The sequence below is a fragment of the Perognathus longimembris genome, chromosome 23, assembly GCF_023159225.1.
Source record: "Perognathus longimembris pacificus isolate PPM17 chromosome 23, ASM2315922v1, whole genome shotgun sequence".
Classification (NCBI taxonomy): Eukaryota; Metazoa; Chordata; class Mammalia; order Rodentia; family Heteromyidae; genus Perognathus; species Perognathus longimembris.
The window spans coordinates 32,337,613-32,364,799 of record NC_063183.1 but is presented as its reverse complement, the minus strand read 5'-3'; the positions used below and the strand labels follow the sequence as shown (position 1 = coordinate 32,364,799).

The following is a 27,187-nucleotide window of genomic DNA, read 5'->3' as shown; positions in this document are numbered from 1 at the left end:
GCCCAGGCACTTGGTCAAACCTCTCTCTCTGCTAACAGGCAACTTCTCCAATCTGATTAGGACTGCCACTGAGAACACCCCCCGCCCCCCAAACTCCTCACCCTCCTAACCCCATCCCCTGCGATCACAGGAACCCAGTCAGGGCTCTGCTTCCTTTTATTCTGCCACATTCCCAAGGGCCCTATTTTGCCCCCAAGGAGAGGTACCTGCAAAGACCACAGACACCTGATTTACATAAAATTATCTCACTCCATTTTATTTAAGATTTTTGTATCCAGTTAGTAAAAGAAAGATGTGTCTCTCTTTATACATATGTACAAGTTCAGTTATAAAAATAGACAGCACATTCAAAGAGAAAAAAGGCTTGGCATTTTTCTGATTCCCTCTAAATAGCATCTGTACATAGGAGTCTGGATTTAGGAAGGGGAATCTTAATGATTTAAATTAAAATGATCCCCCTATAATCCCTACTCCAAGAAAATTTAAAAATCAATCTATCTAAACTCAATTCCGCGATTTTCAGGTGTGCAAATTAGAGGCTGGCCCACCGAGAAGCACCTGCTCCACCAGGGACATCAGGTGGAATGCCTCCCCCACGCCAGCCCTCTGTCCCTCAGGCTGCGGGGGGTGGGGGGTGGGGTGGGGAGGGACGCAGCCTGGCCTCTTGCCACCCTCCTCACCTCATTCCTGCTATCCCTTCCTCTCTCAGTGCAATACAGACAGTGCATACAGCCAAGCAGGGGGCTGAGGGCCTGGGGCGGGGAGACTGTGCATTCAGGACGGGCAAAGGGGCGTCTGAAAGAGGGGCAGTGAGAATGTCCTGCTGATTGAGGTGGCGCCTGGTCTCTTACTGGCTCCTGGGAGTCCCTTGGGGGGGGGGAGCTGCTGCTACTGCTGCTGGTAGGACCTGAAGGTTCCCTGGTGTGACCCATGCTGGACGGGGGAGGAAATGCTGGGAAGACACCTGCCTGTGAGCCCGTGTCCTCCAGCCTTCTGCCAGCCTTACAAGCCACCACCTTCTCTGGCACCCACTGCGCTATCTCCGATGAGGACGCTGTTGCAAATGCCACCTGGAGACCTGGGGAGCTGTTCAAAGACTGCCGACACCAGGCACACCCCTTCCTCCTTCCCTAGCTCTACAGGAAATCTTACCCTCAGGAGAAGCGTCCACGACGAGGGGTTCTCCACAGCACCTGCACAACCTTGACAAGGGGCACAGACAGAGCCAGGGGTCCACACCAACCCTTCCCTGGCGAGAGGGTTGAGACGGCCACACAGCCCATCTGGGACGCCGTCGCGCTGGACCCCAGCACGCGCCTTTGGAAACAGGTGATGAGAGCGCTCATACCAACCACCTGCCTGCCCTTGCTGCAACTGGTCCTCTCTGCTCTCTGACTCAGGAGCGAAGATGCCGCGCCAGACATGCCATCCGAAGACCGCACGCGGCCAGGCCGGGGCTCTCGCCCAGGGTGTGGCTGAAGGAAGCTGCAGGGTCCAGACGGTTACCGTCCTCCGGAAGGGTTGGTGCCTTTGCCTGGTTTCCGGACCAGGGAGTCTGAGGCTAGGCTGCTGGTCATGTGGAGGCTCTTGGGAGTCCCAGGAACATTATTTCCTTTGCTCAAAGGGGAACTTAAGGGAGATGAGGCGCTTGAAGGTCCAAAGTCAGCAAGGCCAGCAGGCCGGACAAGGGAGGTCTGCAGAGGACTGTTGGCAGAGATTCCTGTGGGGAGGGAGAAAGACAGGATGCTGGGTAGCACGGTGCAGGTGAGCTACCTCACTGCCAGTGGCGCTGGTTACGAGCCTGGGCCGGAGGACGGGGGAAGAGTCCCTCCCTACCCATGCAGTGTTCTTACACCATATTCCCATTCCTCCCTCTTGCCAATCTCTTCTTGGCATATCTGCTTGCTGTTCCTGCTGTCTTTTCAGTAAGGGAAAAAATGACGTCTGGCTAGCTCTCCGCCTATTATCCCATGCAGCGAGTGAGACGTCTCTTGGGGCTCTGGACAGAACAACACAACACAGGGCTGCGGAAGGGGACCCGCAACTTCCTAGGCATTGAGCACTTCGCCCTCTTTTCTGCACAGCACTGGAAATGGGCCACTTCCTTGTGAACTTCACAGAAGATGTTTCCTACTCCCTGTGAATCTAATGGTGGAGGGGGTGGTTCAAGTGGTATACAACACTGGTCTAACTAGTGCTAGGTCCTGAGTTCAAATGCCAGTACCATCAAAGTCATAGTGTGGTTTCACAGCCCACTAAGTCAGCCCCCTAAGAGGACATAAAGCCGTTCGCTCACTCTCCCTATGGAGTCTATACTCATGAAACTCTCCTGGCTGGCTGTGGCCAATGCTGTTCTCCAAGCTCTACCACTTCAAGGATCCTGGCCTGGGTAACCATGGGCTTTGCTTTTTCCTAGTGTGAGCCAAATCAACTTACAAATGTAAATGCACAGTCCAATGCAACTCTTCAGTGTTTCTTGTGTACTATGTTCTGCCTTCCTACCAACTTAAAGAGCTTGATGGGCAGATGATCTCTCTGCCTATCCAGAATGGAATGCAAAGTCACATCCAAGGCCATCCTTCTTGTTTTTCATTTCCAGTTAGCAAGCATTGCTTTTTCTTGTGCTGTTCTACCCACTCAGACCCTTCTTGATGAAGGTTTCTGGGAGAAATCCTGAAGAGCAGGTCAACACGGGTGAGTCCCTGCCACACAGCTTTGCTACTGGCTAGACTGTTGTTCTCCAAGGAAACCATCAGCTGGCAAAGGTTAAGAACCAGTGGGCTAGCTGGGATTTTTTTGTCACACCTGCAATCCTAGCTACTCAGGAGGCTGAGATCAGAGGATTGCAACTGGAAGCCAGCCTGGGCAGCAAAGTCGGTAAGATTCTTACTTCTAACCACCAAAAGAGCCAGAAGTAGACCTGTGGTTCAAGTGGTAGAGTATTACCGCTGAGGGGAAAAAAAAAGAGCTCAGAGACAGCGCCCAGGCTCTGAGTTCAAGCCCCAGTACTGCCAAAAAAAAAACCAAACAAAAACAAAAAAAACCCCTAAAACAAAGCAAAATAAACAGTGGGCTAAGCTACTACACTTCCTATTTCCTGAATGAACTAATAAATGAGACTCACTGCAGTAAGAGATAGAAACTGATCTTAGCACTTATCACAGACCAAGTGCTTTTACTCCAGAACGTCTTTACTTGCTACAACAATCCTATGAGCTAATGATGCTAAAGCCCATGTTCTGAATGGGGCAGAACTGTCAATGGACTCTCCCCTTTTTCACACTCAGAATTCCACAACTATGATCATTCTTCATACGTCTGTCACAACATCCACATCCCTCTTCACCACTGTCTGTAGATATACCGTTCAATTCAACTCCTGCCCATCACCCCCCCCGCCCCCATGGCTTCCCAACCTTTACTCCCTCTGCTCTTCTTGGGTACAAGCTGACTGACCTGCTTGGTGACCTCTGACTGCTGCCAACCCTGTTCTTCATCCTTCTCCTTTTTGAATTATATCCTACATCTATGGCCTCTTTCCTTCTGAGCTACAGCCACAAATAGGTCTCTACTGTCTTTTCTCTTCTCTGTGGCTGTTAAACACAGTCCCCCCTTCTCTACTACACCAAGGACAGGGTCCACATGCTACTCTTATGCACACAGAAGGTGCTTCATAAGCAAGGTAAGGGATCATGCAGCTGGATGAATGTAACTCTATTAGCATGGACTTCTGGAAATGAGGACCCGAGAACACAGTTTGCAACTTGGTTCTGTCTCATCACGGCCATGTGCACTTCACAGGCGGCATTCTACCACGTCAAGAGGGTAAGGGAGAGTCACGAATGCTCAACGCAAAGAGGCAGACCCCCACGCTGGGCTCTGGGGAGGGGGTTCTCAGATGTTCTACCTGACAGCACTCTCAGGAGATCTCCGGGCTGTCCCTGACAGTCGGCAGCCACCCTGGCATCCGCACCTTTAGACACGTTGTACCCATAGGCGGCATAGGCGGCTGCAGAGGCTGCGGCAGCCCCGGCTTTGGCTCCTGCCATTGCAGCGGCACTGCCCGCCGTGGACTTCCGGCTTCGGCCTTTCCCTGCTCCTTTGGCTGTGCTTCCTGAACCTTTCGGGCGGCCTCGGCTTCGAGCTGAGTGACCACGTCCCACAGCTGGCATTTCCTGAATAGAAATTCCTATGGGAACAAATGGCCAAAAGGGGAAAAAAAATTAATCTCAAAACTTTAGCATATCTTCCCCTGAAAGGGAAAGCTGGCTCTTAGTGTATGTATGCATCTATCACTTGAGACAGAGGCTTGCCATACTGCCCAGGCTGGTCTGGAACTCCTGAGCTTGAGCGATCCTCTCACTTGCAGCCTACTAAGGGCCAAGACTCAGTAAGCACCACTGCACCTGGCTCCATGGGGATCCCGGGGTGGCTCTCTGTCGTCATTTAACAGGCAGACTCCTGTATCACCAAGAATCACTACGAGTCCCAAACAAGTAACAGCTGGACTTTGCAAACACCTTCCTTCTGGGGAGGTGTTCCAATACCCCCGAATATCTTCTTCTTTTTTTTTTTTTTGGCCAGTCCTGGGCCTTGGACTCAGGGCCTGAGCACTGTCCCTGGCTTTTTTGCTCAAGGCTAGCACTCTGCCACTTGAGCCACAGCACCACTTCTGGCTATTTTCTATATATGTGGTGCTGAGGAATCAACCTAGGGCTTAATGTATACAAGGCAAGCACTCTTGCCATTAGGCCATATTCCCAGCCCCCCGAATATCTTCTTACACTAGCCCATTACACCAAGAGAACCCCAGGGACTTGATACCTAGAGTTCTCCCACATAAAGTAATATACTTCTGTTTTGGAGAGTTAACTTTCACTTCTAACACTCTTCCCTGGTGCTGGGTATCAAATCTTGGGCCTCTGAAATGCTAAAATAGGTGCTCTAGCTCTGAGCAACCGCTCCAGCTCTCCCTCTCCTCCTCGTATTAGCTCACATTAGTTGTAGAGGGGCTGCTACATTTCCATATGCTTATAATATATTCCAGCTCTACTTTTTTTTAGCTTCCCAAGAATAGTAGCAACACTGAGTTTCCAAGAATAAGAAAAAATATCCAGGAACGCTTTCATTAAAAACTAAAACTAGTCAAAGGACTTGGTGCGGGTGGATCACACCTGTAACATAAGCTACTCAGGAGGTTGAGATATGAGAATTGGTTTGAAGCCAGCCCTGGCAGACAAATTCATGAGGCCTTTATCTTGGATTAATCAGTGAAAAGCTCGAACTGGAGGCACAAATGAATGGAAAAGGCCAAGCTGGATTATGAGACACAGAGTTCAAAGCCTCAGTACAAGCCCCCAAACATCCCCTAAATCCCTCTTTTCCCTTTTACTGGATAAGGGTAATGAAAAAGCATGCCTGTAAGATCTCCCTATTGCCCCATTCTTCTCTTCTTTGAAGGAGAAAGTTCCTACATCCTAAAAGGTACCGGGATCTCACCCAGCACTTAGCCAATGCCTGTGCCAGATGTGGCAGCAGCGTCACTTACCGTTCACAGTGTCTGAGACAGAGCCTGTGATGGAAGCGGGAGAATTGGTGGCTCGGGACTGGGGGGCTGAGGAGGCTGGGTCGTCCACGATGACCAGCATGTCACTGCTGCTCTCGTCCGGGGGGATGGAGCCGGTGTGCAGCTCACTGCTGATGGAGATCTACAAGGAGAAGGGGTGAGATCACCAGCAATGCCGGGGCCTGCAGCCCTTGTACCCAAGTAGGAAGATGCGGCATGGGGCTGGCCCGCATCACTCCTTTCTGCCTGACTTCAGTGCTGAGGCTCAGACCCCTCGCTGGCTTCTGAGCGCTGGCCTGTCCGTATCTGCTTTGTTCTCTTCATGAACACCGTGTGCAAGCCCTGGACGCAGTCGCTCTGTCATGACGCGTCCTGAAGAGCCTCACCTCACTGAAAGGGCTGGGCATGGCAGAGTCCACGCTGATGAAGGAGTCGTCCCCATCGGCAGAGAGATTGGAGTTATCCGCCGAAGGAACAAACGGGATCACCAGGTTCACACCCTCTTTTCTCCTTTTCCCATCCAATTCATCTTCCTTTTTCTTCTAGGAACACAAAAGTCAGGATACACAGAAAACCAATGAGGATATGTCTCAGGAAAAAAATGGTATAAGAAAATGGTAACAGGGCTGGGGATATGGCCTAGTGGCAAGAGTGCTCGCCTTGTATACATGATGTCCTGGGTTCGATTCCTCAGCACCACATATATAGAAAAGGCCAGAAGCGGCGCTGTGGCTCAAGTGGTAGAGAGCTAGCCTTGAGTAAAAAGAAGCCAGGGACGGTGCCCAGGCCCTGAGTCCAAGCCCCAGTACTGGGGGGAAAAATACCACAAAATAACAGGTTAGATTTTTTTGAGTGCAGAGGCCTTGGGAAAAGGTACAGATGGGAAGCCCAGCCTAGTAGGATATTCATCTTTCACTTTAGGGACTTTTCAACTTTGTAAAGACAAAAGGAACCAGGCGCATCTTTCAGGCTAAAAACATCTCTGCTGAGAACATATCCAACTAAGAAAAGTATTCCGTAACAGCAAGAATTGGCACATTTACAGGCTCCTAGGCTGCTGGCCATTAACTCAAAGGCTTATGGCCAAAGACATACAGGCCCCTTGGAAGATTCTATGGATTCTAACAATATTTGCACTGACAAGTGGCTCCCATAATCAAACTATGACTACTGACAGGGTGGGTCTATGAGGGCAGTATAACTCTATCAAGGCTGCATCTCTTCTGATCAAGTGTGTCCGGCAGCCCGGAACTCTTGGATGGAGATGCAAGTCTCACACCCTGAAGCCTATTCTGGGAGCTCCCAGGCCTCGCAGCCCCTGCCCACACCCAAATGGAGATACCTTCTCTGCATATTTTTCCCGTTTGCGCTTGCGTTCTTTCACTCGATTGGTTTCTTCCTGCTGCCGTTTCTCTTCCTGCCGCAATCTCACTAACAAGAAAATTAAAACAACATATATGAAATACTGTGACAGTCATAATCCTCTGAAACTAAGAGGGCCATATCTTCTGATGTTTATGCAGTAAGGTATAAGTTCAATCTGGTTAAGGCAGATAACTGATATTTGCCTGACTCAGAGAAAGAAAACTATGATTTCTTTCCATGTAATTATCATAGGCCTTTCCTTGTGTTTGGTCTCCACCTTGACCCTTTCCTACTTTTTGTACACATACTGGGGCTTGAACTCAGGGCCTGGGTGATGTTCCCGAGTATTTTTACTCAAGACTAGTGGTCTACCACTTGAGATACAGCTCCATATCTGGCTTTTTTGGGTGGCTAGTTGGAAATAAGAGTTTCATGGACTTTCCTGCTTGGGCTGGCTTTGAACCATAATCCTCAGATCTTAGCCACCTGAGTAGCTAGAATTCCATGCTGGCTTTGACCCTTTTTTCCTTTTTCTTTTTGCTAGTCTTGGGGCTTGAACTGATGGCATGGGTGCTGTGAGTTTCTTTTGCTCAAGGAGAGCAATCTACCACTTGAGTCATAGTGTCACTTCTGGCCTTTTCAGTTTATGTGGTACCGAGGAATTGAACCTAGAGCTTCTCACATGCTAGTCAAGCACTCTACCATTAAGCCACCTTCCCAGCCCTGACTTTTTCTTTTCAACCTTTTAATATCCCTGTATCATGGAGACCAATGAAAGGAAGGTTTGTAGAAGGTGTTGGTAAATATGAGCTTTTTTTCGTATGTAGTGTTATAGAAGTTCATGGAACCTTGAAGGACAAACGTGACAGTTAATGTTCTGAAAAGTGGTAAACATACTGGGGGAAGGGTCTGTATGCTTAAAGCAGTGTGCTTCTTCAAATTCTCTAAAAATACTTTAATTACTGCAGACAAGTTGGCCAAGTAAAAAATATATTTGAATTTACATTTGTTTCTAAAAGTACAAGTTTTTCCTTGTACTCCTCTTTTTATTTTGCCAATCCTGGGGCTTGAACTCAGGGACTGGGCATTGTCCCTGGGCTTCTTTTGTGCAAGGTTACCACTCTACCACTTTATGCCACAACACTACTTCTTGTTTTCTGGTAGTTAATTGGAGATAAGAGTCTCACGGCTTTCCTGCCTGGGCTGACTTGGAACTGTGATCCTCAGAGCTCAGCCTCCTGAGTAGCTGGGATTACAGGCGTGAAGCCACCAGTCCTTGGCTAACACAGTGCTCCTTTCATTCGCAGATGTTTGGGGCTGGAGGAACGGGTGTGGAGCCTCTACAGTACGCACATTTCTTTTCCAACTCCTCATCGTCTAGCAGAAGACTAACCACTTCTTTGGGTTTCAGGGTGTCTGGTTTGAAATTCCCACCGGAAATCACCATCCGCTGAATCTACGGAAGGGAGATAAAAATGTCACCTCTAGGTATCCATTCCCTCACAGGGTGGAAACCCCTTGTCTACCTGCTCTTCAGAAGCCTGTGGATCCTCTACCTCTTTCTTGCTCATCTCACTAGATGTTCCAGATTATGTGCCCAACACAAGAACAAGGATAATTTGTTTGGGACTGTTGACAGCCCAACAATGCAAACACAGGGGGAAAAAAACCAAAAACATATTCTTCTGGCAGCTCATACAACTTGGTATGCAGGTAAACTGAGTACTAGGAGGGGAACCGAAGACGTCACTCCACCTTCCTCTGAATGTGAAGGTGTCACAAAGGCCACCACTGGTATTAGGCTGACACGAGCAGCAGCCAAGATGGCTATTGCATAGGTCCTGATTTTATTCTCCATACAGAAGAGAAATGTATTTTCTCCGAGAACAATGAGAGAGTCAGTCTAGTCAGCACAGTAATTTCCTATCATTTCTGAATAGTTATCCTTTCCCCATTTCCCCTTGTGGTTACCTCACTCTTCTCCTTGGCTCTCTGCAAAATCCGCTCTTCAATTGTGCCTTTACAGATGAGCCGGTACACAGTAACTTGCTTTGTCTGTCCCAGGCGATGGGCCCGGTCCATGGCTTGCTGGTCTACAGTGGGGTTCCAGTCGCTATCATAGAAAATCACCTACACAGGCAAGGTGAGAATATAGCAAACCCTGAAGCGCTCTCAGGGCAGGACCAGAAATTCTGAGAGCAATCTAGTCACTCATCTGTTTGCAGTGTCAAATTTCCTTTTATGATATTAGGATAAGAAGATACACCTGGGCTGGGGATATAGCCTAGTGGCAAGAGTGCCTGCCTCGAATACACGAGGCCCTAGGTTCGATTCCCCAGCACCACATATACAGAAAACGGCCAGAAGTGGCGCTGTGGCTCAAGTGGCAGAGTGGCAAAAAAAAAGAAGCCAGGGACAGTGCTCAGGCCCTGAGTTCAAGGCCCAGGACTGGCCAAAAAAAAAAAAAAAGAAGAAGATACAACTTAGAAGACCAAGCTTTTCTTTCATTTGTTCTGGTAAAATAGACACACATCTTGCCTTTTCCGTTTTTATTTGAAAAGAACCAATAAGCCAGGCATGACTGAGGTATGCCTGCAACCCTTCTACTTGGGAGGCTCAGGAAGGAGTATCATGTGTACCTAGGAGTTTGGGAGTAACTTAGGCAAATAGCAAGATCCTCCCTCCTAAATAAAAAGAAAAGCAGTGATATTGGTAGTTAACAGTCTAACTAAGTGGTGGGTTTGGGTGTGAGGGGATAGGAAGCCTTTTCCAGAAGCACTGGGGCTGCCCTGGAAAGAAATAGGCAGTTTTCTGGCAACCTCTGACTCGCCCCTCTACTAGGGTCACTTCCTGTCCCATGAATTCCAAGGATGGAATGTTTCCGTGCTTCTTCCCTCAGAGCCACTTCTAGTTTTCTGAACAACAAAAACAAAATGACCTCCCCCCCCCAAAAAAAAACCAAAACAAAACCCCACAAAATCACCACCAAGTGAATCTACAGCCTTCTGGATCCTTTAGCTCTTGTCCAATGTAGTAGACTTTCTGAAAGAATTACAGTAATTCTTTCATGTGTCTACCTTTTTATCTAATGAGCAAACTAGCCTGTGCCTTGACAGGTCACATAATTCCACTGTCACCATCTGGGGCCAGACCCTCACTACTCTCTAGTGCTCTGTCCCTGAGCTTCCTTCGCTCAAGGTTAGTACTCTACCACTTGAGCCACAGCACCGTTTCTGGCTTTTTCTGTTTATGTGGTACTGAGGGATCGAACCCAGGGCTTCATGTATGTTAGGTAAGCACTCTACCAATAAGCCATATTCCAGCCCCCTCCCCCTTTTCTGAGACCTCCGTATGTTCAGAAAATCTTCCTGCCTCAGTCTCCCAAGTGCTATGAACTACTGCAGTCATGTTCCACCATTCCTGTCTTAGCTTGGCATGGTTCCAAATGTGTCCCTCTGGCCTCCAAGTGATCTCATCTAGCTTCACAGTTGTAAATACTATCTATGACCTGTAGATTTCAAAACATCAGTCTTCAATCTTTCTCCTGACTCCACACCTACTGTCTGGGTGATACAGCTAACTTAAAGCCTGAAATGTCTGACTTCTCCATTTTACCTTTCTTCCTATAGTGTTCCTACCTGTCTGAGTGGCCAACAGAATCTACATGGCTGTATTTCTTCTTATTTTTCTACCAGTCCTGCAGTTTAAATTCAGGGCCTGGGCATTGTCTCTGGCATCCTTTGGCTCAAGGCTAACACTGCCACTTGAGCCACAGCACCACTTACAGCCTTTTCTGTTTATGTGGTGGTGCTGAGGAATTGAACCCAGGTCTTCATGCAAACTAGGCTAGCACTTCACCACTAAGACACCTTCCCAGCCCTAGAAGGCTATATTCCAAATCCAAGCCAAGCCAGACATGGTGGGCCTTGACTGTAGTTCCAGTGCCAGGAAGACTGCTTTAGCCAAAGAGTTTGAGACCAGCCTGAGCAACAAGAGAACAAAAACTCAAGCCAAATAAAAAGCATATAAACAAAAATCCAAACCCACCACCTGCACCCCCAGCTCAAACTATATCACATGACTCCTTCAATCCTCTCTCCCATTTCAAAGTCCTATCACGAACCACTTTCTTGTCACTGTGCATTTCTGAATTGTCCCTACTCTGCGCTCTTTGATGTTGTTGCTTTATTATGCCAAGCACATTCTCATCCAGGGCTTTTACACTTATCTCCTCTGCCAGAATTGCTCTTCTTTCTGCCAGACACTTGGGCTTGCTTCCTCACTTTCCAGATCTTGGCTTAAATGTCAGAGAGGCCTTACCAATCCAAATAAAACAGAAAACCTGGTCATCTACAATGTGGTACATTCTCCTTCATTTATTAGTTCTTTTGATTTTATCTCTCATTTTGACCCTTACTAGAAATGTAGCATCTAGTAATTATAATGACAGAAATCTTCTCGTTTTTTTTTTTTTTTTTTGGGGGGGGGGGGTTGTCATGGGGCTTGAACGTAGGGCCCAGGCACTGTCCCTGAGTACTTTTGTTCAATGCTAGCATTTGACCACTTTGAGCCACAGTGCCACTTCTGGTTTTCTGATGGTTAATAGGACATGGGTCTCAAGGGGACTTTTCTGCCCCGACTGGCTTTGAACCACAATCTAAAATCGCAACCTCCTGAGTAGTTAGGATTATAGGTGAAAGCCACCAGTACCCTCGCTAGTGTTTTTTGTTTAGTTGGTTGTGGGAGGCTTGAACTCAAGGCCTGAGTGCTGTCTTTTGCTCAAGGCTAGCCTCCTGAGTAGCTAAGTGTGACCCACTAGGTGCCTGGTGGGATTCTCATTTTACTTCATGCTGCTTATATAATAATGCCGAAACTGTTCCAGGCACTTGAAGCAGAGGTTCCTTATACTAAGGAGGTGAAAGCCTAATAACGACTAATAATATAATGTGACGTTCATGTGTAGGAGAGGCTTGGAAAGCAAAGTGACATCTGAATTATTTCCCTACCATAGGGTCCCACACTTATCACTGGGTGGACTAGGATGACAATCCTCCTTGCAACCCTAGCTTTCCATGTAGCTCTGATTCCTGCCTGGGCTGGCTTTGAATCATGATCTTCCAATTTCAGCCACCTGAGCAGCTACAGGTGTGAGCCACTAGTGCTTGGCTAATATTTAATGTTTGTGATGCAGTATAGCATGTTCAGAAAGCTGTAAGCCAATCACCTATTTCTGGAACATAAGTTGTCGAAAGGAAATTGGTTTGGCAAAGGAGCTTATACTTTATTTCACAAATAAAATGGTCTGATGGTGTGTCTCTCCCCCTTCCCCCCTGGCCTTCCCCCCCCCCCCCTTTTTGCCAGTCGAGGGGCTTGAACTCAGGGCCTGAGAACTGTTCCTGGCTTCTTTTTCCTAAGGCTAGCACTTGGGGCTGGGGATATGGCCTAGTGGCAAGAGTGCTTGCCTCCTAAGGCTAGCACTTAACCACTTGAACCAAGTGCCACTTCTGGCTTTTTCAACTCATGTGGAATTGAACCCAGGGCTTCGTGTATGCTAGTCAAGCACTCTACCACTAAGCCACATTCTCAGCCCACAAAACAATTCTGAGTTGTTCAATTGCAATTCCTAAAACAAATCTAATAAGATTGCCTAATTTTTTTCTAGTCTATTTTCATGGATATATTTCAACTGTGTAGGACAATATCTTACAAACTGCAGGTATTCATTCTACATTTGGATTAATGTGTAATAAACAAATTCAAAGAGAATGGATAAACAACACTGAAAAGGAAAGCCAAAAGGCTGCATGAATGCTCTGCTTAAAGCAAAAAAACTACTTATTCTGTTCATAGTGTTCTCATTATTCTCACTACTTACTGTATCTGCAGCTGTGAGATTGATACCCAGTCCTCCAGCTCGTGTGCTTAACAGAAACACAAAGATGTCATTCCTGCAGAAAAAGGAAGGACAAGGAAAAAGTTTAAAAAAGAAGGAATATGGCAAAAAAAAGTGTGGGATTTCTGAATAGGAAACATGGGGTCTTGGCTAAAAAGTGTTCTGGTGGTTACTGAGGTCCTCTTAAGAAGAATACAAAGGCACTGTGTTGCTACATTAAAATGATCAAAGTTTCATCTTCTAATCTACCATCCTGTGAAATTTTAGATATGGTACAGGGGTACTAAATCACAATGTCAAATCAATTCTATTCTAAAACAAAAAAAAGCACTGGTATCAGGAAGCTCTCGTGTCTTTAGGCTGTTCTTCCTTGGTAGCAGTCACTTGACTGCTATAAAATCAGGATGCTACAAATAGTTGAAATGACTAACTGATTACATACCAACGTCAACATGAGTAGTAGAGAAGGAACTGTGTATTTTGAAATAAGCATTCTGGTTAGTCACTGAGCTTGGAAGGTCCTGGTAGAAATCTGCCTATCATCTATATTCAATTAAACAATTTTTCCTAGAGGTATGCACAGATAACAGTAGGCCTCTTGCAGTTCATGATTCCAAAAATTTTGTACTCCCAAGAAAGTTCTATTAGTTTAACCTTCAGTTTTATTTTATTGGTGTTTCTGATCTTTGAACATTTCAGAATTTTACATAATTTATAAGTTTCTTTAAACTAAATTACACATGATAAACCAAAATGTTGAACGATATCTATTAGCTTATAAACACAGAACCTCACAGGCTCATAGAATATTTAAACATAAGTTTACAAATAAAAATTTTTTTTGGTGCCAGTCTGGGGCTTGAACTCATAGTGTGGGTGCTGTCACTGAGCTTTTGTGCTCAAGATGCACTCTACCACTTGAGCCACAGCTCCATTTTTTTTTTGTAATTTAATTGGAGATGTAAGTTTCATGTATCTGAGTGAGAACTGATGGAGTCAACCAATGATTAGGATTTTTTCCTTTTCTTTTTTATGCAATTTCTGAATTCCTAGCACAAGGTGGGGGTGGGGAAAAGGAAAGAGGTATAGAATGGAGACAGAAGATAGGGGATCACAAAATAAAAGTGTGGAGCCAGAAAGGCTGCAGTTTGAAGGGCTAAAGAATTTAGTTACCAGATGTGTGGCAACTACCTAAATAAGGAGCATATATAGAAAAATACCAGAGAAAGCTCACAGAAAGGATAACCATGTGCTGAGAAGATGGCTTTCCCATGTAATGCATGGTATACAAAGTTTGGTTGCACTCAATGTAGTTTTATGATGTCATGGAAAATAAGGATTACAGAAATAATCTTGTGTTACTGAAAGAAAACAAATTTCTGGGCTGGGAATATGGCCTAGTGGCAACAGTGCTTGCCTCGTACACATGAAGCCCTGGGTTCAATTCCCCAGCACCACATATATAGAAAACGGCCAGAAGTAGCGCTGCGGCTCAAGTGGCGGAGTGCTAGCCTTGAGCAAAAAGAAGCCAGGGACAGTGCTCAGGCCCTGAGTCCAAGCCCAGGACTGGCAAAAAAAAAAACCCAAAAACAAATTTCCATGCCCAATTATACTGTTGGGATTATTTATAAAACAAAACATCTCAATCAAATTGCTGACAAGTTTACTTATTGATAATGCTGAACAGAAAAAAACAAAATTGCCAACAGTGGTGACTTGGGTGCCCTCTAGGGGCGGAAAAGGAATCTTGGTCTTAGTTGGACTAGATGTCAGTGGCGGGGAGGGGGATATGTAAAAGGGCCTATGAAATCAAGACACAGCAAAGATGTCACTTTCATTCTTTTTTAATGATCCAATGAAGTTTCTCTGCACTAAAATAACCTTGCAGTGCTCACTACAATGAAATGAGGTAAATGCTTGTTGAATGAGATTGAAAAAGCAGAATGACAGATAACACTGAAGCTCTGTATTACTGTTACTAAAAAAGAAAAACCATGCTAGCTACCTTTTTTTTTTGGCAGAGGGCCACCCAGAAGAGCCAGACAGTTGCAGGGAGAACTGAGGATCTATTTGGTAAAGGTCATGGGGGAGGAGGATGGGAAGCAGAAGCCAAGGCAGAGCAAAGACCTTGTGAATGGCTTCCAGGGCCATGCACTGGTCACGTGTTCTGAATGCTGCCCAGTCAGGACATCCTGGCCAAACAGTTTTCAGTCCCAGTCAGTTTTTCCTGGAAGAATCACTCATAAATAAAACTTGTATGAAGGGAATGTAAATGGCTTTTTATAGGAGTTCTTGTTTACTCTGGCTGACCTTTGAGCCATAGGGCTTTCCAGTTCAAACTACCATTAAAAAAAATGTCTTTTCATTAATAATAGTGAAAAGATTTGGGAAAGCACACTTAAACACCTAGCTCTATGGTGGATGACAACTGTCACTCAAATTAGAAGTAGAGAACTGTTTCCCATGTGGAAGGGTCAGTATAATGAGCTTCTGGTCAGAACAGTCACAGTTCGGAGAACACACACAGGAGTGGATCATTTCTTAGCTATCACCTCAACTTTCAGCATTTATACCATGTAATGGAGGCAAGGCCCAGAAGACTTGGACTTCACGTCTCCTCATCTCACATAGGGGGTAAAAATCATGGTTTACCTATTTGTTGACTCTAAATCAACTCACCGCTCCCTAGGTAATTCTCAGTTGTGGGGTTTAGAGGCTGAAGTAATATTTCCTCCTCGCAAACGCATTGCAAATAAGTAGAATTTAATGTAGTACAATTTACTGTGAGATATGTAACCTACAGGTGTTGTATCCAAAATTTTTGTTTAGAGCTCATTGGTTGGAGTAGACAAGGACCTGACAAAGTACATTCATTTCAGAATCAAGAAAAGATGAAGATTACTCTTTCTCTTTTTCACATAACAATGTAGCAGGCTATGTTTATACATGTTTCAAATAATAAATTTCACAGTCTCTTGACTGCCTCTACTACATGAAAAACTAGGTCAGGCTGTCACCATAGCTGCTTGCAAGGTAACAAATGGAAATAGGTTCAAAATGATCTTCCCCTCCATTGGCCACACAGGGACCTGAATATTGGTATTCTTTCCTTCAGTGCTGAGAATGGAACCCAGGGACCTATGCATGCCAGGCAAGCACTTAGTTGCATATCCTAACCTTCAGTGTGTAGCTGTAATTGAAGAGGTTTTTTTGGCCTAGGTTATTTATCTCCTCACTTGTGCTTCATTCAAGGCTAACACAGCAAAAATGTACAAAGGGAAAGAATTTTATGTTAAATGTGTATGTATTTTAGGCTAAACTATGTTACAAATGAATTAAACTATGCTTTGAAACTGAAATGAGCTGGGCATGGTGGTGCATGTCTATAATCCCAGCACTTGGGAGGCGAAGGTAGGAGGAGGATCACAAGTTGGAGGGTCAACTGGGCCACAGAGAGAAAAAATGTATAGTTCTCAAAAACAAAACAAAACTGCAATGAAAGAAATTTAAGTTTGTAAGTATAAATGATGATGGGCTTAAAATTCCAATTAGCAAGCCATGCAATTTAAGATCCAGAAAGGTAAAAGCATTTAGATTTGTAGACATTAAGATCTGTTTTATTCTTCAGTTCTCCAGGTCCAAGGAAGAAGTTGAAGGGTGTGGTTCAGAAGCCCTATCACCAGCAGGGCTTGGCTTTCTCTCTGGAGAGGGCAGTAACCTGACTCTGCTTACTAGAAGATGAGAACAAGCACTCAGGATAATTATGGCTATGTAAACCATCAGCATTCAGCAGGTGGCATTTGAAGTTGCATAGGCTCATTAGCAGGTGGAGAGGTACTATGATTGAGAGCAATGAGCCGAACAGACTGTACACTACAACAACCTGCCACAATGCTAACAGCAAGGAAAAAAGGTATTTAACCGTAAACACACAAAATGATGCAAAAACCAACCAAAACTCAGTAAATTGACACTCAGATGTAGCTGCTGTTAACTCTTACAAATATGATCTGTGGACAGACATTATTCACAAAGGAGGACTTTTATTCAAATTCAGAAATCATTTCACTGACTAAATAGGCACTGCTATAATACTGAACACATATTTAAGACAACAAACCCTACCATGCATATTCTTCCTGACATACAGATCTCAATCACTACAAGCAAAGTTAATAACCTCTAAAAGGCCCTAGCTGGGCATGATGGTATGTATGTATGTGCCTATAATTTCAGTATGTGGGAAGCAGAAACAAGGACTGTCAGTTTGAGACCAGTTTGTGCTATACAGTGAGACGCCATTAAAAAACAAAATCATGATTGCTTAGCATTTGAAGATGTGTTGACATTCCCTTTAAACAATATTTCAAGCACTAGAGGAAGACCAAAGAATGACTTTTTTTTTTTTTTGTAATTCCCACTGGCATTACCTGGTCTGAAAATCAGCAACCATGTCCCGCCTCTCTGAGATCTTGGATGAGCCATCGAGTCGCATGTAGGTGTGCTTCCTGTAAACCATGTATTCCTGCCAACCAGGACAAAGGAACAAATAAATCTGACGCAAATGGGTGTATTCTAATTCTCATAAGCACTACCTACATTCTACTTCATCCATTATAGGGTTCAAGTCTCAGTTTCAACTTGGAATCTAATCTTATACTTCCAGATTTCTGTAGGGTTTATGAAGACCATTGCCTATCAATTTGAAATTCTCTAATCAAAATGGCTTTCAGCCACTGACCAGATGTTTTAGTTATTAACATATCCTCCTTTAGCAAGTAACACTTGCACGACAGTGTCCCCTGCTCCACCCTCAGCTAATCCTACTGACCAAAGTCCTTCAATTTACAACCTCAGAAAAGAGTGAAACAGAAGACAGTAATTTCTCCTAGCAGAAAATGTTCTTGACATCATGAAAGAGGAGTTACAACTTTTTAACAATGTTGAAGAACTCACACCTATAACCTTAGCCGTTCAGGAGCCTGAGATCTGGAGATCACAATTTAAAGCTAGCTCAGGCAGACTGTAGTTTTTCTCTACTTACCTAGGAAATACTACTCCAGTTAACTAGAAAAATGATAGACCAGAGTCATGGCTCAAATGGTAGAATACCAATAGTGAGCTGAAAAAAAAGACCAAGCCAGACCTGAAGGCCCTGAGTTCAAACCTCAGTATTAGAACCAAACATCTGAAGAATGGGGACATTGATCAAGGCACATTTGCACTACAGGCTGACATGCTGAACTGAGACCTCCTTGTTTAAATACTTAAAGATAATATTAAAAAATAAGTTAAAAAAAAGAATTTGGATATACTCTCTATTGCTTCTCTTAAAGCCTATACTCCATTCTTTCTGTACTGTCATTCTTAAGTTGTAATTCCTTTCACAGACAGACAAGAGCAAATAATGCTGATTTCTTCTTTTAATATCATGAAGAGGTTAAAGGAGTCCTTCCCTGTCCCGTTTCACTTTCTTTGGTTGCAGTTACACAAAGTAAACGACTGTATGAAGATACTAAATTGAAAACTTGAGCAACAACTCCTAAGTTTTAAGTAACTTTGATTACAGCATATTGTGAAAATTATTAGCTCACACCTGTTATGCTAGCTCTTCAGGTGGCTGAGATGTAAGGCTCATGGTTCAAAGCCAGTTCCGGCAGACAAACCCAACACATTCTATTTCCATCTGAGCAGCAAAAAGCTGAAGTGGAGGTGTGCCTCAAGTAGTAGGGTGGCAGCCTTGAGAGAAAGAACTAAGGGAGAGTGGGAAGCCATGGGTTCAAGCACAGTACTGGCACAACAAAACAAAACTCCCAGTATATATAGATTTTGGTACTATGTGGAGTTTTGGGGTATCTGGAAATCTTGGACATATATGATGAAGATAAAACAAATTTACTCTGTTCCTAAAATAACTTCCTTATTGGAAAAGATTAACCATTTCTCTGTTTGGGAAATGCTTGTGTTTTCTGTGTCCTAACGATTATTACTTCTGTGTGTGACAGAGTCTTGCAATGCGGCCCCAGCTGGCTTTGAATTTGCCATCCTCTGGCCTCAGCCTCTTGAATGGTAGGATTACAGACATTCCCTGGTGTGCCACACCTGGTATCTTCTACTGCAGCCTTCTTACATGTGGCTCTTGCACCTGGTACCACTGTGCTCAGCTTTGCATTGGTTGGGGTGGAGGCAAGTGGTCTGGCAAACTTTTTGCTCAGGATGGTTGCAAACTGCAATCCTGATCTCAGCCTCCCAAGTAGCTAGGATTAACAGGTGTGAGCCACTGTGCCTGGTTTCACAGAATTTTTTTTTTGCCAGTCCTGGGCCTTGGACTCAGGGCCTGACCACTGTCCCTGGCTTCTTTTTGCTCAAGGCTAGCACTCTGCCACTTGAGCCACAGCGCCACTTCTGGCTTTTTCTATATATGTGGTGCTGAGGAATTGAACCCAGGGCTTCATGTATTTGAGTCAAGCACTCTTGCCACTAGGCCGTATTTCCAGCCCTCACAAAAAAGTTTTTCTAAGGAAAATCCTATATACAACTTCTCTACAATATAAAGTGAACTAAAAAAACATTAAGTACAATAAGTACTGAGGATTGAACTCAAACCCTCAAACTTGCAGTTTTTTGTGTTTTTTTTTTTAAACTCAAGGCTGGCACTCTGACACTTGAGCCATGCTTCCAGTCCCAGCTGTCTGCTGGTTAACTGGAGATAAGATCTCACCGATTTGTCTGCTTAGGTGGGCATCGAACCTCAATCCTCAGGTCTCAGCCTCCTGAGTAGTTAGGATTACAGATGTGAGCCATTAGTACCCAGCTCTTCTTATGTTCTGTTTAAGAGCTACAGGGGCTTGAACTTGGTCTTGCACTCTTGCCTGGCTTTTTTGCTCAAGGCTGGAACCCTACCACTTTGAGCAACACTTCCACTTTCTCTATTATTCTTAAGAGGGAATAAACATTCTAGTTAACAGTGACTCAAATTTGCTTTTTCATTCCATGGGGCAGTTTCCCAATCTGTTTACAGTCATAGCTCCCAAAGGCAATGTGGAGTTCAGAGAAACCAGCTCATAGATAGAATGTCTGTTTAGCAGGAATCCTACCCCAGTGAAGTTCCACATTTGGATGGCTCACTGGGCAAGTTACACAACTCATTGTCTCAAATGTCCTGAGTAGCTATGGATTATCTGGGTTTAATTCTAATTTTGTACTATTTTCATATATTGGTTCATTTGATGATTATCCTGAATTTTAGTATTTAATACCACACAAAATACAGCATCAGCTGGCTGACCCTTCCCAAGTACTTTTGTATTGCATAGGAACTATCGAGTGGCTTATTTCCTTAACGTACAAACTCAGTTATATCCAACATGAATGAACCTCAGAATAGGTAATATAAGCCATCTGTAACAAATTAAAAGCTCTCTGCAACTACTAAAACATGGAAAGGGGCCCCTCAAACTTAAAAAAAAAAAAAGGGTAGTGCATTAGAAAGAGTTCAATGTAACATTTAGTTGGATGCTGCTATTTCTCTAGTCCACCCAACAGCAAGGCACTGTAAGTGACTCAGTAAATTTAAAATAAAACTCCAGTAACATTTATGAACTACTATTTCCTTTACCTCTGATGTGGCTAACTAAAAATCCTGGTGCTGGTTATTAAACACTGTCCTTTTTCTTTTATCTCATTTCCAGAAATACTATATAGATATCATGTGAAAAAATGCAAACATTCTTGAATAAAGATTTCTATTTGGAAGAAGATCTGATATTTACTCAAGTAAATTAAAGTCAGATGTTTTACACAAGAGAAAACAAGTTGCCAATCATTTTAGAAAATACCAAGCAAATATTAAGTGGTCAGATCTGATATTTCTTTGTTCTTTTCCTTTTTCTGTGTGTGCCAGCTCTGGAGCTTGAACTCAGGGCCTGGGCACTGTCTCTGGGCTTCAAGGGGTAGTAGCATTCTTCTACCCCTTGAGCCACAGCTCCACTTCTGACATTTTCTGAATAGTTCCTTGGAAGTAAGAGTCTCATGAATTTTCCTGCCCAGGCTGGCTTTGAACTGCAACCCCTAGATCTTAGCCTCTGAAGAAGCTAGGATTACAGGTGTGAACCACCAGCATCGACCAGAACTGGTATTTCTTACTGAAAGGAAATCTGGGCACATAGAAGCATGCGGATCTTTACTGTCTTCCTGTTCCTTTGAGTTCCAGAAATACAGAGACAAACACATAGCCAGGACTAAGGCACAGGATGATAACAACAAGAAAAAAAGGCTTTTAGAAACACAAGAAATAATAGCATGCCCACAGCTATACCGTAGCTCAATGCGAATTTCTAAGTTCTACTCTAGCGGAAGCCTTGTTCCCCCTTTTGTGCAGGGTACATGATGTCAACAGAAAAAGGTGAATCCTGAAAAAAACCAAACCAAGAAAACCTGAAAGCTAATAACACCAAAACAATCAGATTTTTTTTAGGGGGGGGGGGGCAGTCCTGGGGTTTTGAACTCAGGGCCTGAGCACTGTCCCTGGCTCCTTTTTGCTCAAGGCTATCATTATGCCACTTGAGCCACAGCGCCACTTCTGGCCATTTTCTATATATGTGGTGCTGAGGAATCGAACCAGGGCTTCATGTATACGAGACAAGCACTCTTGCCACTAGGCCATATTCCCAGCCCCACATCAGCTTTTTGAGACAAACATAATCACCTTACGATTCATGCACTACGTCATGTGTTAACACTGAAACATGGCTTTCATGAATGTGTGCACGCTGAAAGTAGGAAAATGACTGAAAATGCTCTTTAACGATGAGGAAATACATGTACCCTACGTGGTTACTGTATATGATTTTGGTACACTGGATATTGTAAATACATGCCTACCTGATCTAGGGAAGGGAAAGAAAAATGATGGTGTACGATATCACAAGAAATGTATTCACTGCCTTATTATGTAACTGTACCTTCTTTGCCCAACACCTTGTCAATAAAATTTAATTTAAAAAATGAGGAAATACAGACCTAACCAATGTATATCTTAAGATTTATGACATATTTGCATTTCAATAAATGATCAGACATAACAGTAAATATCTGTGGGCAATGAAATTCTATGCCCACAACATAATATCTGAGGACAGAAGTGGAGCTATGGCTCTAAGCGGTAGAGTGCTAGACTTGAGGAAAAAAGCTGAGGGACAGTGCCCAGGCCCCGAGTTCAAGCCCCACGATGTATAAAAACAAAAACTGAGGACTAACCTCCTGGAATAATACAGAATGTGGTCCATCAGAGTGAATAATAGTCATACAAGTGAATAAGCAAGAACAAAACTTCATAAGGAAATATAATGAAGAACATTAGAACATTATTAAAGGAGCTAGACAACAACTTCACTTTCGTTTCGGGAACATACAGCTGCAGCCCTCTCTGGCTTGAGCCTCCTAGATGCATGTTACACATATGGATAAGGAGTGTCAGCAGTTGTGAAATCTAGGCTGTGATTTGCACGTCCCTAATTTTTAATTCCCTCCCCAGTGAAATGTATCTACAACCTGTCTAGTTTACAAATTCTACTTTCAGTTGAGCCCCCAAAATGCAGGGTTGAGTCAGAGTTAAAACACTTACATTTGCTTCCATCTGCAGAGCTAACATAGTTTTGGGTTGCTTGCGCACCTTTCCTTGGAGCCTCCATTTAATAGGAGAACTGTACAGTAAGTATACTGACACAGCTTGGGAAAACACCAATACCTGCACTACCAAACCCACAACGTACTGCTCTTCCTATAGTTCTTAGCAGTGATGATCACTATTGTACCTGTACTTGCCCTGACTTCAGCAAAAGGCAAGTGCACTTTACTTAACGACCTCACTGTAGGAAAAGCACTTAAATTATTGTGGCCATTGGAATCATTTGAACATCACATTAGAGATGCAGCAGCCTTTTTATGTTGGACTGCCACTGCTAGAATGTTTAAGTGTTAAACCAAATGTAGCCAGGAATGTAGCTCAGCAGCACTTGCGTATCACGTGCAAGGCTCTAGGTTTGATCCCCAGCACTAGAAAAGAAAAAAACCCAAAGCTTAGTGATTGCACTGACATCAGATACTGCTTTGTTATTTCTCTTACTAAAAGAAGTTGCCTGATTATTAAGAGGAGGCTGCCAGCAAGTTGGGATAAATTCACTGCAAAACCCGGCAAGGAAATGTTCAATTCCAAAAAGCCTAAAAAATACTCCCAGTTGGGGCTGGGGATATGGCCTAGTGGCAAGAGTGCTTGCCTCGTATACATGAGGCCCTGGGTTCAATTCCCCAGCACCACATATACAGAAAATGGCCAGAAGTGGTGCTATGGCTCAAGTGGCAGAGTGCTAGCCTTGAGCAAAAAGAAGCCAGGGACAGTGCTCAGGCCCTGAGTTCAAGCCCAGGACTGGCCAAAAAAAATACAAAAAATACTCCAAGTTGCTCCCTTTATTCCTTCTGAAATGTGATGATCCCTAATTCTGTTTTTTTGTTTGTTTTTAATAGAAATAATCATGGTGTAATTTGTACTTACTACTACTTCCTGGAGCAGCAGGGCTAGAATATCAAGTCTTATATATTAATAAAAAAACAACCCTAAGGACTGACCCAGGTGCTTGTGGCTCATGTCAGTAATCCTAATTATCCATTTTCTTATCCTATCTGAAAATCTTGGTTGGGCAAACCAATGTGCACGGCTCATATCTCCAAATGACCAGCAAAATGCTGGAACTGGAGACATAACTCAAATGTTTGAGCACTATCCATGAGCAAAAAAGCTGAACAAGAGTTTGAGGCCATCCCAGACAGAAATGTTTGGTAGGCTCTATCTCCTAAATAACCAATAGAAAGCAGGGGTTAAGGAGCATGTCAAGTGGTAGAGTATGAGTTCAAATTCCAGTACTGCCCCCCAAAAGGGAGGCTGAAGGTGTGGCTCAGTGGTAGAGCACCTACTGCCAATTACAAGGCTCTGAGTTCAAATTCCAGACTGCGCACTCTCATCAAAATCTTTGGGGGATAAGACCAGGCATTGGTATTTTTTTAAATAGCCTCTGCGACTGCAGTATGTATGTAGTCAAATTGAGAAGCACTTCATTAACACCAGATGAACAGCTCTTCATTGGGTTCTTACATGGAAAAGGAATCCTTACTGTTGTTTTCTATGCAGAATTTCAGAGGACTTTTCAGGATTTACAGGCTGTAATCTGCTTTAAAACAGGACTGTCTTCCCTTAAAAGAAGGGCATTCTATTTCATTGGCTATTGGGAAGAGGGCAGAAATCCTCTGCAGGACAGAATGTGGTCCATGCACCAGGAGCTGTTTCACTTCCTTCTACAGTCTGAGATCTCAAGGAAGAAAACTTCAGGTTCCCACTAAGCAGGACTGACTCTAGTTAACCCCTGGGTCCTGGTCCCCAAGGTTCCTTCTCCTACCTCCAGCAGGTCTATCATCCTGGTCATCTGGGAGTAGATAAGGACCCTATGTCCTTGAGACTTGAGCCGAGTCAGCAGGACATCAAGGGCATACAGCTTTCCACTGTCAGTGATGAGGCTCTCCTTGCCTGGGGAGAAGAAAAGCAGGGTGGGGGGTAGGAAGGGAAACTATTTAATTGAAGCAACAAAATCACTTGCTGCAAAGCTGTATGCAGCCCAAATTACCACAACTAGGATTCTTGTCATCATGAGAACAGGAAAGTGCTCTAAAGAAAGAATGTAAATCCTTGTTAAATTTCAACCAGGAGTGCTCTGGGCAGACATATCCTCAAAGAGGGAGGTGGAAATTCCCTTCCAACTGATAGCATCCAATCCTATCTGCTGCTGGGGCCTTTGGAAACTTTTCTGTTCTACCGTCTAATCCAGGGACACAGTTACACCAGCATATCTACGAGTGATATCTACTTTATATGTGCTCTAAGCAACCCCCCAAATCTGTTTTCCTTTGTTCACCTATCTTTGGATATCTGTTTCTGTTAGTGCTGTGGTTGTTTGCATCCTAAAAACATGAGAATGTATAGAAACAAGGGTTGTTCCTGCCTTCCCCAAGAGATACGTAAACAGCAAGAAAGGCAAATAAACATACCACCCCCCCTTTTTCTTGTGAAGCTAGGGATCAGACCCAGTAAGGCAAGGTGTGCTACCACTAAGCTACACTCCTAGCTTTTCAGAAAAAAATGACTCTGAAATAAAATTGCTCTTTCACTAACTAGTGCTTTCTTCTTCCTCTTCCCACAAGAAACATATTTCAACCACAAGAAACACATTCAACCAGAGATCCTTAAAGAACACGTAACTCACAAGTTTTCATCTTATCCATTCAGTATCATTCAACTCCCATCATATTTCAGGAAGGAGAGTTTCCTGTTTGCAGACTGGTCCATAAACATTCCCTTAACAATTGCTGCCATTAAGAGGGGGAAGAGTACATAAGGAAGTGGCTGGGGGATACAGAAATGAAGAAAGGATATAGGGACCTTACACTGACAACTAAGTACTAAAAGTTAAAAAGGTACACTGTCAAGGCTACTGACAGTACCTTGCCTTCACTTCTGGGTTTGAACCCATGGCTTTTCCTCAGAATGGCAAAGGCTCACTACTGACAGCATTCCAAGAGTTTTCAACCTCATTCTCGCCACTATCTGCCAAATGCACAATTATTGTCTAAACTGAAAAAGAACGGATGTGCTGATGGCAACATAACAAATCACTAGCTGCTGTTTTTGCCACCAAGCTATGGGTCCTAGATGTGTGCTCCAGCCTCCCTTTTCCCACCTTCAGAACACTGCCGGTCTCCCCTCCCCCCACCTCCCAGCTCGGTGGCACACACCTTTGTTCAACATCTTTGTTTGGTCCTGTTTATATTGTTGAACTGCTCTTCTTTTTGTTGTCTCCTTACCAACACAATCAAATGACTGCAGCTGGGGCACAAGTGATAGCTAAGCCCTTTCCCTGGCACCAGACAAAGGCCTGTACGAATTCCAGGTCTGATCAGGCAGCAGTGCTTTCATCACAACTTGAGGTTTCCTGCCTATCACAATTACTCTGCTGCTTCCACTGGGTTACAGGAGCCCTCCCCCACCTCATGCTGGGGATGGTCTTCAGGGACTTGGGAAGGCGAGGCAAGCACTTTTGCCACGGGGCCGGAGTCAACATTCCCTACACAACTTTAGACACTGCTTCCTTCTGTTCTCATTAAAGGCACAACAAGGTTAAAAAAATGCACACGTATTTGTAATAACTGAGTAAGAATGAGCCTCAGACTGCTGTAACCTACGCATTCTAGTCACATATACACAAATCTATAAGGGGTCTGGATTTGGAGAAGCTTTAACCCATTGTAAAATAGTGACTAAATGATTTTCAGATATTACTGCTTCCCACATCTATTTTTTAAAGCTTTGCTATGTACAAGATAAAAACATACAGAGATATACATAAAACAAATACACAGGATGATACATTGTTATGAATTCATAGTATTGTGAATATCTCCCATTCTGCGCCATATCCTTTTCTCACTACTGAAACTATTTTTTTTTTTTTTTTTTGCTAGTCCTAGACCTTGGACTCAGGGCCTGAGCACTGTCCCTGGCTTCTTTTTGCTCAAGGCTAGCACTCTGCCACTTGAGCCACAGCACCACTTCTGGCCATTTCCTGTATATGTGGTGCTGGGGAATCGAACCCAGGGCTTCATGTATATGAGACAAGTACTGTTGCCACTAGGCCATATTCCTAGCCCTACTATTTTTTTTTTTTTTGATAAAGGAAATTCTTAATTTTAACAGCCAAACCTACCAGTCTTTTCCTTTGTACTCTGACTAAAAATTTATTCCAAAATCAAGTGTCCTGTATTTTAGGAGGAAATTACGGTCCATTCTCACCTTTTCCCAACTAGAAAAGGAAACCGCTATATTCCCCAAAGCCCACCCCCTAAGGCTTGCTCCCCAGCCTGTGATGCTACTGGGCTCACATCTGTTTTGTTTTTGCTCAGTAGAAAGAACCTGATGCTCGGATTAGAAAGGCTTAGAAGTAAAGATGCACACATGCGCCACACAACCTTGTAGAGGTGGATGGACGAGACCTCTGATAGATTTTTTTGTATTTGTCGTACTGGGGATTGAACTCGGGCTGAAGCACGCTAGGTAAGTCCTTTACCCCTGAACTACGTCCCTGCTAACTAGACCTCTTTGGAATGCTTAGAAGGAAAAGGCCTGAGAAGAAATTTCAGCAAATCTCAAAAACACTTAAGCAATCAACAATATTACTGTCTGGTGATTAGACTAGATAGAGGTAATCAGCTTCTAGTATTTGTCATCAGTAGGACATGTAGAAAAAAAATGCTTATTTCTC

At 44.0% G+C, this 27,187-nt stretch overlaps 1 protein-coding gene across 3 annotated transcripts in view; it reads right to left on the bottom strand.

The window, feature by feature from the left end:
- Window positions 1-229: 229 nt before the first annotated feature.
- The window catches only part of Ino80 (INO80 complex ATPase subunit), a 79,178-nt gene continuing 52,220 nt past the window's right edge, over window positions 230-27,187 (bottom strand). The window contains exons 27-36 of one of the 3 annotated variants that reach the window (XM_048333259.1): window positions 24,275-24,402; window positions 17,255-17,349; window positions 12,807-12,879; window positions 8,903-9,061; window positions 8,285-8,387; window positions 6,909-6,997; window positions 5,953-6,108; window positions 5,549-5,708; window positions 3,908-4,189; window positions 230-1,720 (exon numbers count right to left, since the gene is read on the bottom strand). In XM_048333259.1, coding sequence (XP_048189216.1) covers window positions 1,503-1,720; window positions 3,908-4,189; window positions 5,549-5,708; window positions 5,953-6,108; window positions 6,909-6,997; window positions 8,285-8,387; window positions 8,903-9,061; window positions 12,807-12,879; window positions 17,255-17,349; window positions 24,275-24,402 — 1,463 coding nt within the window. In that variant the 3' untranslated portion in view covers window positions 230-1,502. The remainder of the gene's footprint in view (window positions 1,721-3,907; window positions 4,190-5,548; window positions 5,709-5,952; window positions 6,109-6,908; window positions 6,998-8,284; window positions 8,388-8,902; window positions 9,062-12,806; window positions 12,880-17,254; window positions 17,350-24,274; window positions 24,403-27,187) is intronic. The other 2 variants (XM_048333261.1, XM_048333260.1) reach the window with 2 other exon arrangements.